This window comes from Mus musculus, chromosome 5, assembly GCF_000001635.26.
Source record: "Mus musculus strain C57BL/6J chromosome 5, GRCm38.p6 C57BL/6J".
NCBI lineage: Eukaryota > Metazoa > Chordata > Mammalia > Rodentia > Muridae > Mus > Mus musculus.
The window spans coordinates 98482799-98502159 of record NC_000071.6 but is presented as its reverse complement, the minus strand read 5'-3'; the positions used below and the strand labels follow the sequence as shown (position 1 = coordinate 98502159).

At 38.6% G+C, this 19361-nt stretch overlaps 1 protein-coding gene and 1 long non-coding RNA gene across 9 annotated transcripts in view; one reads left to right on the top strand and one right to left on the bottom strand.

Annotated features, from left to right (window-relative positions):
- Cfap299 (cilia and flagella associated protein 299) overlaps window positions 1-19361 on the bottom strand; it is a 472916-nt gene that overhangs the window by 299894 nt on the left and 153661 nt on the right. For all 3 annotated transcript variants that reach the window (XM_006535280.4, XM_006535279.4, NM_001024614.1), the window contains exon 3: window positions 3781-3871. In XM_006535280.4, the coding sequence (XP_006535343.1) occupies window positions 3781-3871 (91 nt within the window). The remainder of the gene's footprint in view (window positions 1-3780; window positions 3872-19361) is intronic.
- Window positions 1-19361, top strand: part of Gm34475 — a 33362-nt gene that overhangs the window by 11091 nt on the left and 2910 nt on the right. For 4 of the 6 annotated variants that reach the window (XR_880454.2, XR_880450.2, XR_880453.2 and 1 more), the window contains 2 exons: window positions 2737-2795; window positions 18185-18234. This is a non-coding gene — a long non-coding RNA (predicted gene, 34475). Of the gene's footprint in view, window positions 1-2736; window positions 2796-8466; window positions 8610-15552; window positions 15775-18184; window positions 18235-19361 lie in introns of those variants that run through there. The other 2 variants (XR_389374.3, XR_880452.2) reach the window with 2 other exon arrangements.

The window sequence follows — 19361 nt, the reverse complement described above, 5'->3', positions numbered from 1 at the left end:
GCTTTAGAGTACATATGTTCATATACTTTCCTCTAGGGTTTGATTTTTTATATTTGATTCTATGACTACCTATGTAGTTAAGATGTAGTCAGCAAGAGGACTGTGATTTCATGGCCCTTATACTGTGTCATGCTTAGAAAATGGCAGAGCTCCTATCTTCTTGCCCTTACATTCTTTCTGCCTAAAGGGATTTTAATATCAAATCTACCTTAATGAGATCTATTCACTTAGGTTCCTTACATAATTTTGACACCTAAGGTAATAGATGAAGAATACTAAATTTGACTACATTAAAATAAATTATATGATATATGACCTTCAGCTATGTTTTGCAATTTCATTTGATTCTACTATATTTGACCATACGGTGTTAAATTTACATAAGCTTCCAAAAAATGGTAGAGTTCTCATTTCCTTTGATGAATCAGTACAACACAAAAATTAAACACAGATGCTATGGCCACATAACCTCTGATGTTTCACATTGGTATTAATGTCCATATATCCCTTTTAATCCAAAGACAAATGGATTAACAATGAAGTGATATTCAACTATAAATTTCTAGTTAAAGGGAAGTTGATATACATTTGTAAGTGTTGAAAACCTGTTTATAATAATGGTAAAACTTTATTAATCATATAATTTCCACAGTGGGTTACAGTGGACAAGTATGGATTCTATTGAGAAGGAAGTAAGCACCTCTCTGATACCCTTGTTTTCTGAAAGGGGACACGTTAGAGAAGTTGGAAGATAGAAAGGAGGCAAAAGATTGTGTCAGCACAGTGTAATTGGTCATACACAATGCGATCTTATGTTTCATAAAGTTTTCAACACAGGAAATGGGTATGTTAGAAGTTCCTAATTCATAGCTTTTCCTGGTCCAGGTTACAGTGGCTTCTTTCACTGGTCATGAATGGAGAGTAGTAAACACTGTTTTTATATCAGTAGTAAACACTGTTTTTATATCAGTTTTGATAATAACATATTTCAAAGCTCAAACAAGTCAGCCATGTACTGTTTACATCCTCACTGTTGAGTGGGAAAATAAGGTTCATGAGGCCTCACCAGAAGCACCATGCAAAATGTCCTCACGGTCTCACTAGACTCTGATTGGTAGGAAATGCTTTCTTTTTCTCACTCATGACATCAAGAATTCTTAAATTATTACCGCCTGAAAAAAGTATTTAACTACTTGTCCACTTAGAAGAGTTACATAAACCTGTGACAACAGAAATGTTTAGGGAGAGCCTATATCTTCGTCATGTTTGTGACAAATATAAGAGATATTTGCACAGAACAAAACATTGGTAAAGAGGACAAATGTTTCCTACAGCAGCAGTATTATCTATCAAGTGTACTATTAATACTTTGATTATATAGTATCCTACCAATAATGAATAATATTTAGATCCCTAATAAAATCCGTAATCATTACAAAGAGCTCTTTCAGATATCTTTTCTAAGGAGCTATTCAAATTTATGTTCTAGCAAAGAATATATTCCAATATTGTTTATATATTTCCTCCATAATTCTAACTTTAGTGGTTATAAATATAATTTGTATAGCATATTAATTATTTATTAAATTGTAAATGTATCATGCATTATGCTTATCTTTTGTTTCAAAACTCAATCAATATTAAATGGAGAATATTCATTTAAATACCACATTAATGAACAGGACATCATAGCTTAGATAAGCATAAGAACCTGCCTAATTTACAAGTTGTCTTTACTTAGAAACATTTTTATGATCTGGTGTATTGAGGAAACCATGAGCACTGATCTTGACGGTACTCACTTTTTACCTCCAGACTCTATCTGAACTGTTGAGCACTGTATTGAATGCTTTACAACCTCTAAACTCAGTACCACACCTCTCACTCCATAAGCCACTCTCTCCCTACTGAATATTCCAAAGTGGATCACATGAACACTCTTTCACGAATCCTGCCACACCCTCTAAAGCCAAAGACCCAGCAAAGCAGCTGGAAGCTGGGGATGTGGCTCAGGGTAGCAGATGTGGGACCGTGGGCTTCATTTTCAGTACCAAAATAAGCAAATGTGATATGGATTGCAGACTTAATCATTTAGAATGCTAGTTTATTCTTTCTTCTGCCAACATTACTTTTGTCTTTTTTTTTATTCCACCCTTCCATTATCTACTTTCTGGCAATCACAGTGACACCTCTCAGGGGAGTTCCCTGGCTCATGGCTCATATTCTGCCCCCAGAGACATGTACACCTTGCTGCCAGTACTTCAAATGCATGTCTGATTACATCCCCCATTTCTCTCAACTCTTTCCACGATATCCACATTCTTCAGGCCACTGATGATGCTACTAAACACAAAAAGATACCTCTTAGAACTACCTGTCTTTACCATGTTGAATCATTTGTGACATCTCACATAGTTATTTGAACGATGCTTAAATAGAATAATTGATCTGGCTTGGACAACTAGATATGACACTTGAGGAGTGAGAAAGAAGGACATTGGCCAAGTTATAGATTAATTGTGTGACACGGAGCAAAGAGGGGACAGCCTGGGAGTTGGAGGACCTTTTAATTAGCTTCTTACTTAAATGACTATCTAGCCATTATTTACTCTTTGGTTTAATTTTAATGGGCTAGCAATAAGCACATGTATTTATAGGTAAAAAGTGCTATTTGGATACATATTAACTCAGTAAAATGATCGAGTCAAGCATATTAATCATGCCATCATCTTTCAGAATAACACAGTGCAAATGCAAAGGACCAAATGGATGGGCACAGGCTTTTCTCAGGGTCTGTAAGTATGATTTATATATTATGATTATCAAACCAGTTACTACCCAGCTAAGATAAAAAATTATATATGTAAGATACAAAGTAGAACTTAAGGAGCTGAAGGATCTCTTCTGAAACTTGAGGAACTCTCCCAGGGAAAAAGCCATATATACATTATATACACCATTTAAAGCGATGCCATAAGAAAATGGAGCCACTCAAAACAGCTCTCTCATCTTTCAAACCCTAATACAACAGTTTGGTTGGGTCAGAGGTAAAGAGCTAATACTGCTCTTGCAGACAACCTGAATTTATTTCTCAGCACTGACATGGAGAGTTCACACCTGCCTGGAACTCCAGCTCTAGAGGATTTGACTTGTCTCTGGCCTCCAAAGTTACATGCACTCACATGCACATACCAACACACACACACATTCTCACACATTCACACTATTATGCACACTCTCACACAGGCATACACACACACTCACACATACACACACAAACACTAGGCTCAGAAGGGTCCTGTAAGTTATAATAGAAAACGTGTTGGATTATTAATAGAAGCAGTTTCTGGAAAGGAGAAAGAAATGCAGAAACAATGTGTTGCCATTTTCTCCTTGAAAACTGTTTAGAAGCTTATCGTTTTCTACCATTTTGCTACTATTATGAACATAAATGATCATAAAAAGGAAATCTACACACAGAACTATAATATATAAACATATATCCAGGGTATATCACATTACATTTACTTATTCTGTGGGGATGGAGTACACATTCACTGTAGCAGGCCCCTGGAGATCAGAGGACAGATCCAGCTACTCAGCTCTTCCTTCCCACTATGTGGGTGCTGGTGGGTGCTGCTGAGCTACTGCCTTTATGTCTGGAGCCATCTGTCTTGCCTGCACCCGAGCTACATCTTATGGAAGACATTACAGGCTGCATCATCTATGTTAACTGTGTGTTTGAAAATCTGCTTTAATTTGGTGGTACAGTGTACTCACGCTCAGTTTCCCAGCACGATTATCCTCTTCCCTCATCGCCAGGGCTTTCAGGAAATCATCATGCAGCTCCTTCCCCGCGCTTGTCAGTGTCCTAGAAAAGCACAGAACAATCATACCATAATGTCATGGTATCTCAGGTTTAAAAAGGAAAGAAAAAATGAAAGAAAAAAGGTTTTGAAACATTCTGAAGTCAATAACTGTGCTTCTTTAGTCTGAAGGATAGTGTAGTCATAACATGGAAGCCCAGTGCACACAATTCCCTAACCTAAAGAAAGAGATGGCTATAAACATTCAAGAAGCCTATAGCACACCAACTAGATTGGACCAGAAAAGAAAAATCCTCTGCCACATAGTAATCAAAATACTATATGTACAGAACAAAGAAAGCATATTAAAAGATGCAAGAGGAAACAGACAAGAAACATATAATAGCAGACCTATCAGAATTACACTCGGTTACTAAACAGAGAATCTAAGAGCTAGAATGGCCTGGGTAGAGGTTTTGCAGACCCTAAGAGACCACAGATGTCAGCCCAGACTACTCTAACTAGCAAATTCTAAATTTCCATAGATGAAGAAACCAAGACAAAATCAAATGTAAACAATCTTTTACTAATCCAGCCCTACAGAGGCTACAAGAAGAAAAACTCCAACACAAAGAGAGTAACTATACCCAAGAAAACAGAGGAATGAGCAATTGCACACCAGCACAACCAAAGGAAGAGACTCATACACACACGCATGCACACACACACACACACACACACACACACACACACTAACATCAGCAACATCAAAATAACAAAAACTAAAAATTATTGGTAATTAATATCTCTAAATATAAATGGACTCAATTCCCCCAATAAAAAGACACAGGCTAACAGAGTGGATTCATAAACAGGATCCATCATTCTGCTGCATACAAAACACATATCTCAGCAACAGAGATAAACAATTCCTCAAAGTAAAGGGCTGGAAAGGGTTTCCAAGCTAATGGACTCAAGAAGCAAGCTGGCATAACCATTCTAATATTCAGTAAAATAGACTTTTAATCAAAATTAATCAGAAGAGATAGGGAAGAACATTACATACTAATCAAAAGAAAAATCCACCAAGATGATATTTCTATTCTGAATCCTATGGCCCAAACACAAGGGCACCCACTTTGTAAAAGAGACATTGCTAAAGCTTAAATAACACATCAAACCCCATACATTAATAGTCAGAGACTTCAACACCAGACTCTCAACAGCTCATCAGGGCAAAAACTAAACAGAGAAATAATGAAATTAACTGATGTTATGAATCAAAAGGACTTAATAGACATGCACAGAACTTTTCACACAAACACAAAAGAATATACTGTTTCTCAGCACCTCTTGGATCCTTCTCCAAAGTTTACAATCACAAAGTGAGCCTCAACAGATACTAGATAATGAAGTAATGCCTGTGTCCTATCAGATCACCATGAATTAAAGATGGATTTCAACAACAATAGAAACACAGGAAAACATACACTCTTGTGGAAACTGAACAACTTTGTACTCAATTCTCGCCCGAGCTAGTATCTCGCCGTCAAGAATTCACCTGACAACCGGATCCTTCTACCGCAAAGCTTTTATTGCTTCAACATAAGGAAGATCCCGAGCTCGGAAAATGGCGCTTCTTATATAGCCCGCAGCGTGACGTTTCAGCACCTGATGTGACGTGACAGCACCTGATTAGTTGCTCACCCATCACCCCATTACTACGCCCCGAGATGGGCAGTGACTGGATGTGAATTCACTCTTGCACTTGCTCATAAGGCTTGTTTACTACTTAGGCGCAGTGGAAGCCAGCACCATCTTATAATGGTAATTGCTCATGACAGGGCTCTCCACACTCAATGATCTCTGGGCTAGGGAAGAAATATTGAATAAAAATTAAGCATTTTCTAGAATTCAATGAAAATGAGGGCACAATATAGCCAAACTTATAGGGCACAATGAAAGCACTACTAAATGGAAAGCTCACAGCACTAAGTTCTAAGAAATTAGAGAGTTCTCATATCAGCAATTTAAAAGTATACCTGAAGACTCTAGAAGAAAAAGAAGAAGAAGCAAACACAACCAAGAGGAGTACATGGCATTAGGTTTTATTTCAAAACCCTGTACTCCACAAAATTGGAAAATTTAAATGAAATGCATGATTTTCTAGATACCACTTTCCAAAGTTAAACCAAGATCAGGTAAACTATTTTAAAAGCTCTATAACCCCTAAGAAAATAGAATCAGTAATTAAAAGTCAACTGAAAAGAAGCCCATGGCCAGATGGTTTCAGTGCAGATTTCTACCAGTCTTTCACAGAAGAGCTAATACCAATTCTTCTCAAACTATTCCACAAAATAGTAACAGAAGGAACATTGCCAACCTCATTCTATGAGGGCACAGTCACCCTGATATCTAAACCACAAAAAGACTCAACAAAGAAAGAGAATTACAGACAAATTTCCCTTATGAACATTGATGCAAAAATAGTCAATGAAACACTTGCAAACCAAATCAAAGAACACATCAAAAGCATCATCTACCATGATCAAGTAAGTTTCATCCCAGGGATGAACGTACAAAAATCTATCAATGTAATCCACTATATAAACAAACTGAAAGGAAAATAATATAATGATCGCCTCATTAGATAAATCAAACACCTTTGATAAAATCCAACACCCTTTCATGTTGAAAACCTTAGAGAGAGCAGGGATACAAGACATAAAGCTAAACATAATAAAGGCAATATACAGCAAGCCAATATTCAACATCAAATTAAATGGAGAGAAACTTAAAGCAATGCTACTAAAATCAGGAACAAGACAAGGCTGCCCACTCTCTCCATATCTATTCAATATAGTACTTGAAGGTCTAGTAAGAGCAATAAGACAACTAAGGAGATCAAGGATATATAAATTAGAAAGGAACTCAGTGTATTGTTATTTGCAGATGATATGATAGTGTACATAAGTGACCCAAAAAATTTCTACTACTACAGCTGATAAACACTTTCAGCAAAATGGCTGGATACAAAATTAACACACACATACACACACACACACACACACACACACACACACACACACACACACACACACACAATTCAGTAGCCCTTCTTTATAAAAAAAGATAAATGAGCTGAGAGATCAAGAAATAACACTCTTCATAATAGCCATAAGTAATATAAAAGATCTTGATATAACTCTAACCAAGCATGTGAAAGACCTGCATGACAAAAACTTCAAGTTTCTGGAGAAAGAAATTTAAGAAGATATCAAAATATGGAAAGATCTTCCATGCTCATGGATTGCCAGGATTAACATGGAGAAAGTGACCATCCTTCCGAAAGGAATCTAAACATTTAATGCAATTCCCATGAAAATTGCAATACAATTCTTTACAGAACTTGAGAGAAAAATATGAAAATAAAACAAAGATTCAGTATTGTTGAAACAATACTGTACAATAAAATAACTGGAGTTATCACCATCGTGATTCCAAGCTGTACTACAAAGCAGTAATAGTAAAAGCTGGGTGATATTAGAATAGAAACAGACAGATTTATAAATGGGATCACATCAAAGACTTAGAAATAAAGCCACACACCTATGGACACTTGTTTTTTGACAAAATCACCAAAACCACACAATGGAAAAAGGAAAGGGTCTTCAACAAATGGTGCTGGTCTAACTGGTTGTCTACATGTAGAAGAGTGCAAATAGATCCATATCTATCAGCCTCCACAAAACTCAAAGTGGGTCAAAGACCACAACATAAAGCTGGATAAACTAAATCTAATAGAACAGAAAGTGGGGAGTAACCGTGAACTCATTGGTAAAGGAGACAACCCCCAGAACAGAATACAAATACTCAGGCACTAAGATCAACAATTAATAAATGGGACCTCATGAAACTGAAAAGCTTCTCTAAGGCCAAGGACATTCTCCATAGGACAAATTGGTAGCCTACAGAATGTAAAAATATCTTCACCAACACTAGACCTGACAGAGGGCTAATATCGAAATTATACAAAGAACTCAAGAAGTTACACACTAACAAACCAAACAACCCAATTTAAAAATGGCAAACAGAGCCAAACAATAAATTCTCAACAGAGAAATCTTGAATGGCTGAGAAATGTTCAATATCCTTAGTCATCAGGGAAATGCAATTCAAAACAACTCTGAGATTCCATTTTATACCTATTAGAATGGCTAAGATAAAAAAAAAAAAACTCAAGTAGCAGCACAGGCTGGCAAGGATGTGGAGAAAGAGGAACACTCCTCCATTGCTGGTGAGGTTGTAGGCTGATACAACCACTCTGGAAATCAATTTGGCGGTCCCTCAAAAAATTGGACATAGTACTACCGGAAGATCCAGCGATGCCTCTCTTGGGCATATACCTAGAAGATGTTCCAACTTGTAACTTGGACACATGCTCCACTATGTTCATAGCAGCCTTATTTATAATGGCAAGAGGTTGGAAAGAACCCAGATAAAATAATTTTTTAAAGTTTGATAAAGAAAGATCATTGTAGCAACACTGAGCCAAACAGTAAGAAGTTGAACAATGTTTTATTAAAGAATAGACCTGTTTTCACATGGCAATTTTCTATGTATTTAACAAACATTTTATTGGGTTTCTATTTTTAATCAGGAGCTTTATCGGGGCGCAGAGGTCAGTAAAACACAACTCCTGCTCCCAGCTGCTCTCTGGTCTCACGGAGCTGAGCAGGCAGTGAACACAGTAATGACAACTATCAGGAGAAATATGAAGAGAGCATCAGAGAAGTTCATGAGAAAATACACTGTCCTATCAAGCAAGATAACTTATACTCAAAGTAGTTGTGCTTAAACTGGATGCTGAAAGATAAGTCTATAAGTCATTGTGGGTGGTGGTCATGGAGAAAAATACTTGTAATTCTGAAGGAAGAAAGGAATACAAGGGTAAGGTTTTAAGGCAACTTCAGGTAATGCCAAGGCAGCCAGAAAGTAAATGTAAAAAAGCAAGGGAGAAATCACATAACAGTAATAAATGATAGCATTTTTGAAGATTAGTAAGGATGTCCTGAAACTCGTTACAATCACCAAGCTGTAATTCCATTTAAAGAAGGCTTTTGTGCTTCAAGGTTGCTTCGTACAGGTGTTTAACCACACCTATTTTACACAAAAAAAAAATGTGACAATATGTGTTTTAGAAAAAATATTCAGCAGCTTTTGAGAGCTGTAGGATGAAAAGAACAAGTCTAGAGGAATTCACAAGTGGCGTGTTTCACAGTTCCAGAGGGAGAGAAGCATTGGGTATAAAAGCAGAAAGAGTAAGCAGGGCAGGACAGATTCCTGAATTTAAGAGATGCAATGGCACCTGTGAGACTGAATAGGTAGAGGCATCTGTAGCCAAGCCTGATGACCTGAACTCAATCTCCAGGACTCACAGAGTGGAAGGGGAAAAAAATGGCTCCCCAGATCTGTCTGCTGATCTATACACTTCAGTGGTCACACACACACACACACACACACACACACACACACACACACACACACACACAAACACACACACACACTGAATAACCGAGGAAACAAAAAGGATTAAGGGTAAAAAGATTTTAAGAGCCTGAGGATCAAGGAATTTGCAGTGAGATTGTGTCACCAAGTAATGTGAGAAGCTACACTCATATATCAACACGACCGTCCTAACATGATCTGAACAAGGACAAATGTAACAGAATAAAAAACAAATTACAGAGCACTAGGAATTGCCTGAGAAGTCTTAACAGTTATTCCTGCAAGTTCATCAGTCAGAACCAACCAGGTTGTATTACAGAAACAAACCAGCCAACCCCAATGGGTCCATTAGTAAAGAAGTTATTTCTAAGAACACTGAAACTACTTCCACTTTCTCTTTGAATTTGTAATAACAGTACTCTTCTAATAAATTGAAGCTTTAACTTAACTCATTAGAATCTGTAACTATTAGTCATAAATAAAATATATAATCGATAAAATGGTTACCTGGTTAAGATACTCCATACTGATTTTCACAGTGGTTGGCCTAATAATTCCCACCAACTATGTCTACAGGTCTCATCCCCACCCTCCATGCTAATGAGCATTTGTTTGTTGCTGTTTATCTTCCTTATGAGCTATTCTGACAAGGATGAAATGGGACCTTGGTGTGGGTTTGATTTTCACATCGAGATGCTCAGGATGCTGAGGAGCTTCTCAATGCTTGCTTTCTGTCTACACACCTTTCCGTCTACCTTTTACAACTGTCTACGCACTTGACCAAACTTTTAGAGGACAGAAGAGGGAGGTGGAAATGAAGGACAGTCTGGGGAGTACATGAAGTCGGGATACACAATGTACTGGAAAATACAATTCTTAATGAAACCTAGCACTGTGTAGAATAAATATATACCAATTAGAAAATTTAAATTAATAAAGGAATGGGTTCCATTCCGACCGAAAGACATTCGATAATTCCCAGGCTTCCACATAATAAATCTAAACTTTCCTTTTGTTATTTCTTTGTCATATCTTGCTTAACTGTAAACCCTCAGAATTTTACATGTTATTTAAAAGTCCAGTTTGAATCCAGGTCTACCTTTTCAGGTGTGTTAGGGTGCCCTGGACTGGGCAAAGTGGGCGTTCTGGGTTCTGATGATGGTGAGTGGTCCTGGTTTCTGTTAGTAGGATTCTTACATTTACCTTTTGCCATCTGGCAATCTCTGGAGTTAGTTGTTATAGTTGTCTTTGTTTAGAGATTGTTCCTCTGTTGATTTTGTTACTCTCTATCAGCAGACGTGGGAGACTAGCTCTCTCCTCTGAGTTTCAGTGGTCAGAGCAGTCTCTGCAGGCAAGCTCTCCTCTTTCAGGGAAGGTGCACAGTTATCTGGTGTTTGGACCTCCTCCTGGCTGGAGATGAAGGCCCAAAACAGGATCTTTCCAAGAAGCTGTGTTGCTTTGGCCAGGAAGGTGGCCGGTTGTCTGGAGCCGAAGATGGCGCCACCTCAGAAGATCTCTGGCTCTCGCCAGTCCCAGAAACAGCTGGCCTCTGTATTCCACACCCTCACCCGTGCAGCCTGCCCTCCGCGGAGTCCTGGAGCCAAGGTGGCTCCCACCGGAGCCTGAGGCTCTAAATTTGACCACATAATTGGTCACAAAACAAGCCTCAACATATACAAAAATATTGAAATTGTCCCATGCATCCTATCAGATCACCATGGACTAAGGCTGATCTTCAATAACAAAATAAATAATAGAAAGCTAACATTCACGAGGAAACTGAACAACACTCTTCTCAATGATACCTTGGTCAAGGAAGGAATAAAGAAAGAAATTAAGGACTTTTTGGAGTTTAATGAAAATGAAGCCACAACATACCCAAACTTATGGGACACAATGAAAGCATTCCTAAGAGGAAAACTCATAGCTGTGAGTGCCTCCAAAAAGAAACTAGAGAGAGCACACATTAGCAGCTTGACAACACATCTAAAAGCTCTAGAAGAAAAGGAAGCAAATTCACCCAAGAGGAGTAGAAGGCAGGAAATAATCAAACTCAGGGGTGAAATCAACCAAGTGGAAACAAGAAGAACTATTCAAAGAATTAACCAAACGAGGAGTTGGTTCTTTGAGAAAATCAACAAGATAGATAAACCCTTAGCTAGACTCACTAGAGGGCACAGGGACAAAATCCTAATTAACAAAATCAGAAAAGAAAAGGGACACATAACAACAGATCCTGAAGAAATCCAAAACACCATCAGATCCTTCTACAAAAGGCTATACTCAACAAAACTGGAAAACCTGGACGAAATGGACAAATTTCTGGACAGATACCAGGTACCAAAGTTGAATCAGGATCAAGTTGACCATCTAAACAGTCCCATATCCCCTAAAGAAATAGAAGCAGTTATTAATAGTCTCCCAGCCAAAAAGAGCCCAGGACCAGACGGGTTTAGTGCAGAGTTCTATCAGACCTTCAAATAAGACCTAATTCCAGTTCTTCACAATCTATTCCACAAAAAAGAAATGGAAGGTACTCTACCCAACTCATTATATGAAGCCACAATTACTCTGATACCTAAACCACAAAAAGACCCAACAAAGATAGAGAACTTCAGACCAATTTCCCTTATGAATATCGATGCAAAAATCCTCAATAAAGTTCTTGCTAACCGAATCCAAGAACACATCAAAACAATCATCCACCCTGACGAAGTAGGTTTCATCCCAGGGATGCAGGGATGGTTTAATATATGGAAATCCATCAATGTAATCCAGTATATAAACAAACTCAAAGACAAAAACCACATGATCATCTCGTTAGATGCTGAGAAAGCATTTGACAAAATCCAACACCCATTCATGATAAAAGTCTTGGAAAGATCAGGAATTCAAGGCCCATACCTAAACATGATAAAAGCAATCTACAGCAAACCAATAGCCAACATCAAAGTAAATGGTGAGAAGGTGGAAGCAATCCCACTAAAATCAGGGACTAGACAAGGCTGTCCACTCTCGCCCTACCTATTCAACATTGTACTTGAAGTCCTAGCCAGAGCAATTAGACAACAAAAGGAGATCAAGGGGATACAAATTGGAAAGGAAGAAGTCAAAATATCACTTTTTGCAGATGATATGATAGTATATATAAGTGACCCTAAAAATTCCACCAGAGAACTCCTAAGCCTGATAAACAGCTTCCATGAAGTAGCTGGATATAAAATTAACTCAAACAAGTCAATGGCCTTTCTGTACACAAAGGATAAACAGGCTGAGAAAGAAATTCGGGAAACAACACCCTTCTCAATAGTCACAAATAATATAAAATACCTTGGCGTGACTCTAACTAAGGAAGTGAAAGATCTGTATGATAAGAACTTCAAGTCTCTAAAGAAAGAAATTAAAGAAGATCTCAGAAGATGGAAAGATCTCCCATGCTCATGGATTGGCAGGATCAACATTGTAAAACTGGCTATCTTGCCAAAAGCAATCTACAGATTCAATGCAATCCCCATCAAAATTCCAACTCAATTCTTCAACGAATTAGAAAGGGCAATCAGCAGATTCATCTGGAGTAACAAAAAACCGAGGATAGCAAAAACTCTTCTCAAGGATAAAAGAACCTCTGGTGAAATCACTATGCCAGACCTAAAACTGTACTACAGAGCAATTGTGATCAAAACGGCATGGTACTGGTATAGTGACAGACAGGTAGACCAATGGAACAGAATTGAAGACCCAGAGATGAACCCACACACCTATGGTCACTTTATCTTTGACAAGGGAGCTAAAACCATCCAGTGGAAGAAAGACAGCATTTTCAACAAATGGTGCTGGCACAACTGGCGGTTATCATGTAGAAGAATGCGAATTGATCCATTTCTATCTCCTTGTACTAAGGTCAAATCTAAGTGGATTAAGGAACTCCACATAAAACCAGAGACACTGAAACTTATAGAGGAGAAAGTAGGGAAAAGCCTTGAAGATATGGGTACAGGGGAAAAATTCCTGAATAGAACAGCAATGGCTTGTGCTGTAAGATTAAGAATCGATAAATGGGACCTCATAAAATTGCAAAGCTTCTGCAAAGCAAAAGACACCGTCAATAAGACAAAAAGGCCACCAACAGATTGGGAAAGGATCTTTACCTATCCCAAATCGGATAGGGGACTAATATCCAATATATATAAAGAACTCAAGAAGGTGGACTCCAGAAAATCAAATAACCCCATTAAAAAATGGGGCTCAGAGCTGAACAAAGAATTCTCACCTGAGGAATACCGAATGGCAGAGAAGCACCTGAAAAAATGTTCAACATCCTTAATCATCAGGGAAATGAAAATCAAAACAACACTGAGATTCCACTTCACTCCAGTCAGAATGGCAAAGATCAAAAACTCAGGTGACAGCAGATGCTGGCGAGGATGTGGAGAAAGGGGAACACTCCTCCATTGTTGGTGGGATTGCAAGCTTGTACAACCACTCTGGAAATCAGTCTGGCGGTTCCTCAGAAAATTGGACATAGTACTACCGGAGGATCCAGCAATACCTCTCCTGGGCATATATCCAGAAGATGCCCCAACCAGTAAGAAGAACACATGCTCCACTATGTTCATAGCAGCCTTGTTTATAATAGCCAGAAGCTGGAAAGAACCCAGATGCCCCTCAACAGAGGAATGGATACAGAAAATGTGGTACATTTACACAATGGAATACTACTCAGCTATTTAAAAAAATGAATTCATGAAATTCCTAGGCAAATGGATGGACCTGGAGGGTATCATCCTGAGTGAAGTAACCCAATCACAAAGGAACTCACACAATATGTACTCACTGATAAGTGGATATTAGCCCAGAAAGTTAGGATACCCAAGATATAAGATACAACTTGCCAAACGCATGAAATTCAAGAAGAACGAAGACCAAAGTGTGGACACTTTACCCTTTCTTATCAATGGGAACAAAACACCCATGGAAGGAGTTACAGAGACAAAATTTGGAGCTGTGATGAAAGGATGGATCATCTAGTGATTGCCACATGCCATCCCATAATCAGCTTCCAAACGCTGACACCATTGCACACACTAGCAAGATTTTGCTGAAAGAACCAAGATATAGCTGTCTCTTGTGGGACTATGCCGGGGCCTAGCAAACACAGAAGTGGATGATCACAGTCAGCTATTGGATTGGTCACACGGCCCCTAATGGAGGAGCTAGAGAAATTACCCAAGGAGCTAAAGGGAACTGCAACCCTATAGGTGGAACAACAATATGAACTAACCAGTACCCGGGAGCTCTTGTCTTTAGCTGCATATGTATCAAAAGATGGCCTAGTCGGCCATCACTGCAAAGAGAGGCCCATTGGACTTGCAAACTTTATATGCCTCAGGACAGGGGAACGCCAGGGCCAAAAAGGGGGAGTGGGTGGGTAGGGGATTCGGGGGGTGGGTATGGGGGACCTTTGGGATAGCATTGAAAATGTAAACGAGGAAAATACCTAATTAAAAAAATAATAATAAAAAATAAAAGTCCAGTTTGGTCACCAATCTCATTCCTACAACATGAAATATATCAACCATTACCAGTTTCACGTGCACTGCTTAGGGTTTCTTTTTATAGGATGTATATGTGAAATAGATATAGATGTAATATGAAATATATTTATATTTATAAAATATATTTATACTTATATAACATATTTATATTCATAATACCTTAGGGTGAATTATCTACTTGATTGCACATTTTGCAACTGTGCTGATTTGAATAGGAAAGGCCCCCACAGACTTAACTGTTCCAATGCTTGATCCATAGGGAGAGGCTTGATTAGGAAGATAGGCCTTGATTGAGTAGGTGTGACCTTGTGGGAGGAAGTGTGTCACTGTGGAGGGGGACTTTGAGGTTTTGTATGCTCAAACTAAATCTAGTATAGTGATCTCCTTCTGCTGCATGTGGCTCAAGATGTAGAACTCTCATCTCCTCCTCCAGCACCAAGTCTGCCTGGACACTGCCATGCTTCTGTCCTGTCATGATGCCAGGCAGGACCATGATAATGGACTAAACCTCTAAACTGTAAGCCAGCCCCGGCTAAATGTTTTTGCTTTATGAATGTTGTGTGCTTATGGTGTCTCTTCACAGCAATAAAGACCTAAGACAGCAACTATTTTGTGATTGTTATTCGCCCTTGGCCCAGATATTTGTGTGAATGAAAGGAATGACCTGAATTATGTATTCCCAGGTGTATGAGACACAAAACTCCAGAAGAACAGATCTATGGGTACCATTCACAGACATGGTCATGCCGGAATAGCTAGAAACTACTAAAGGAAAACAAAGAAGAGAAGAGTGGGGTTCTGGGTACCATGATATCAACACAGCCTGGATTGATCCCATCTGGACTAAAAGAATGTATAGCTTCCTTTATCTACTGTCAATTTTACTTCTCTGTTTTTATTAAATCTTTAATGGTTTCATATAATGTATTTTATTATATTTACCCCCAACCCTCCCAGATCTATCTCACCTTCCTATCCACCCTCCCAACATCTCATCCTTCTTAAAGAGTTCCACGTTCATCCCAGAGAACTCCCAAATTGATTCGTCAATCACCATTACTTTTGGTTGCTTCCCAGAATTGGTGGGAAAACCCCATTGTCAAAGACGTTATGTCCACTGGTCACTGAACACGGACAAATCAAGTCATGACTGACCATGAAGCTCCCCTCCTGATAACTAGCTTTCATAGCATGAGAATGTGTGGGGCAAGCTGCTGAGAGGATAATGTCTTCAACTGTCTTACCCAGCTACGATCTCTGTGAGCTACAAAACAGCCAGTGTGACAAGATATGGCCACTGGTGAAAAATGGCCATAAATGTTCACTGCTAATTCACTGCCTGAAACTTCTTATCTATTTGCAAGAAAGGGTGTTTGGTGATTGGTTGGGAGGCCAAACTGAACTTTAAACTCATATTTAAGATTAATATTTTAGAGACTTTCTAGGAAAGTATTACTTAAAGTTTAACTTATTTCTCAGAGCCTACAGTTAACCACCTTAAGTGGATACATGAGATAATGGGAAATAAACTGAAATCTTATGTGACCCAACAATCTTTAATTTCTATACCTCTTCCAATTAAGTCAAGTCACCACACGTTTCTAACTTGGGTTCCATGCTAAGCTAAGTATTCTCTAGGTCCCTTCCAACTATAAAACTTGTGAAAACAGGTGTACAGTATTAGCAAGCAGAATTAACGCATACTGTATGGGAGAACAAGGATCTATAGTTACAATGCTGTATACAGAAGAGAAAAACATTACATAACAAATGGTTCTGATCCCATCGTGCAGGCTGAGAGCCTACACCTCCCCATTAAGAACAGAAAAGTAGCATGGAGAGAGGGTGAGGAGTTCCTAAGATCTTAACACACAACACACTTAAATACCTAGTGTTATTTTAAACAGTCAGTGACCTGAGAAACTTTGCTTAAATAAATATTAAAAAATAATTTACTTCCTCAAGAAGTGGGTATGTTACAAAATCTTAGGGTTGAGTTTTATAAAGGCAAATACCTCATCTAGGTTTACAGGCCACTGCATGTTTAAATGGGCTGAAAGTTACATGCAGATGAGTTAATTTTTACCAACTGTGTTTAATCTTTAGCTAAAGGCATTTATATAATCTGGCATGGATGACTATAAACATATTTTTAATCCTCAACAACAAGTCTACTGGTTATAAAGTTTAAATGTTTACATATCATATCACAGATACACACATAAGTAGCACATGAAGAAGAATAAATAACAAAAGGGACAAGTATGGAAAAATAAAAAATAAAAATAAAGAAGAAACTTATTTTGGAGAGCTAATTGCTTACATAGTTTTAGCAAATGTGATTTCTTAGATGTTTTACAATTTTTGGGTTTTTTTTTTTTTGTTTTTTTTTTTTTTGAGACAGGGTTTTTCTGTGTAGCCCTGGCTGTCCTGGAACTCACTCTGTAGACCAGGCTGGCCTCGAACTCAGAAATCCACCTGCCTCTGCCTCCCAAGTGCTAGGATTAAAGGCGTGTGCCACGACCTCCCGGCTTCTTACAATTTTTAAGGTAAAATTTGGAGTGTTTATAATACGCAAACTTAGATTGACCATTAAGGTGTATTTCCATACAAAGGTCCTAGAAATTATTAAATCAGATCTGGTGATCGACCTATTAGACTAGGACTATTTTTAGCTGTTGAGTACTGTTCCAAACACTATCAGTTATTCACAAATCAAGGCTTAAGGAAGACATACTTCTTTCCTATCAGATGACATGAATCTCAATGAGATTGGATAACTCAGTTATCACAGGTTGGCATTCAGTTTTAAACCTGCATCTCACTGGCTAAGCATGGCTCTGGTACACTGTAATCCCCCATTCTCTTACACAATAGAAACAAAGAGTCCACTGGAAGAAACCCAGGTAAATTGAAGGGGGAAGGGCTTGGTGGGGGGTGGGGGGCTCGGTGGGGGGGAGGGCTCGGTGGGGGGGGAGGGCTGAAGTATACATAATTAACCTTGAGGTCTACGTGCAAGCTTAGTCACAGTAACCATTCCAGTCTAACTGGGACTGTGGATTACTACTGTGTCCAGAGGAGGTCTGATTGTTTTCTAAGCCAGTGAACTACAGCATGGCTTACAATTAATATTTCTAACAGGATAGCATTTACTTAAAAATATAATCAAACATGTCCATACTTTTGTTTCTTAAAATCTAATATAAAGTAATTTTAAAAGAATAGATAAGTAAAAGTGCACTGTAAAAAAAAAAAAAAAAAAAAAAAAAAACACTGTATCATGGTTTTTCTTTTCTTTTCTTTTTTTCTAATTAGCGAACTCGGGACTAGAGATGCAAGTTGGAGAATCGGACTGCTTGGACAATGTGAGTACCTGCGTTTGGATTTCAGCACCCCTTTGAAAACCTGGGCCGTTCATGTCTGAAACCCCAGGACATTTTTATTGTTATTGCATCATAAAAATAGAATACTACAACTAATTTTAGATACCCACAGGCACGAGGTGCTACATGCAATCTAGAGATGTATGCATTGTATGCCAAGCACCCACTCTTCTGAGTTTGCTTTGTCACTGTCAGAAGCTCGGTAGGAAACTGATCATGGAAAGGGTTTAAGACCAAGAAAGGAAGAGGATGCCAGCAGTCCTACTGCAGTTTTCTAAGTGATGTTTTCCTTTATCCCAGCTAGCTCCCACATAAGCTAGACAGAGACTACAGGACTTAATGTAATCAAGCTGTACTGCACAACAATCTGAGCAGTTCTTCATCGATTCTAATCCTCTGCGCTAATCTGGCTGCTTCCCAGCCCAAATTCCCAAGATGCTTGCACTTTCCATATTGCTCTCACTCTCTCTGCCCCACGTGTATTCTCATGGTGTCCCTTGGACCCTCTCCACATGGTGAATCCCTCTTCCTCTCTCTCCCTTCCCCTCCATCCCCTGGCTGGGATCAGGAGTTCAGTCCTGTTCTCTCAGTTGCTCAGTCACTGGCTGATCAGCTTTTACTAACACATCAGAGAATGAATGGGGAACAATGTTTACACAACATTGAGAGGGGAGATTCTTAGAATGAGCATTACAATGCCATGTCCGGATTGCAACCAGATACAGGCACAGAGAAATAAGCATTTAAGTAATACAAGGATAATCTTTTCAGAGCATCCAATAACACTATGCCCACAAATGAGGTTAAGAGAGAACATGTTAAGAATGTCTGGAAAATGTTAAGAGGTTGGAGTGAGGTTATCAAACCTATAGCCTTAGCTATAGACCTGTTGATCATTATTAGAGAAACATGGCCACCAACAATAAATACAGCAACTTTCCATCCTTTCCTGTCTTCGTCTATCCTGATGCAAGGGGCAGTGTTCAGCCATCTGCCTACAGAGCCAAGACCTTTTCTTCCAATTCAGAATGAAACTTTGTGCATTGTACATTGCTAAGTTATAGTTTTATATCGTTGCCTGCCCTCAGCCATAGTCTGGTTCTTCTAGA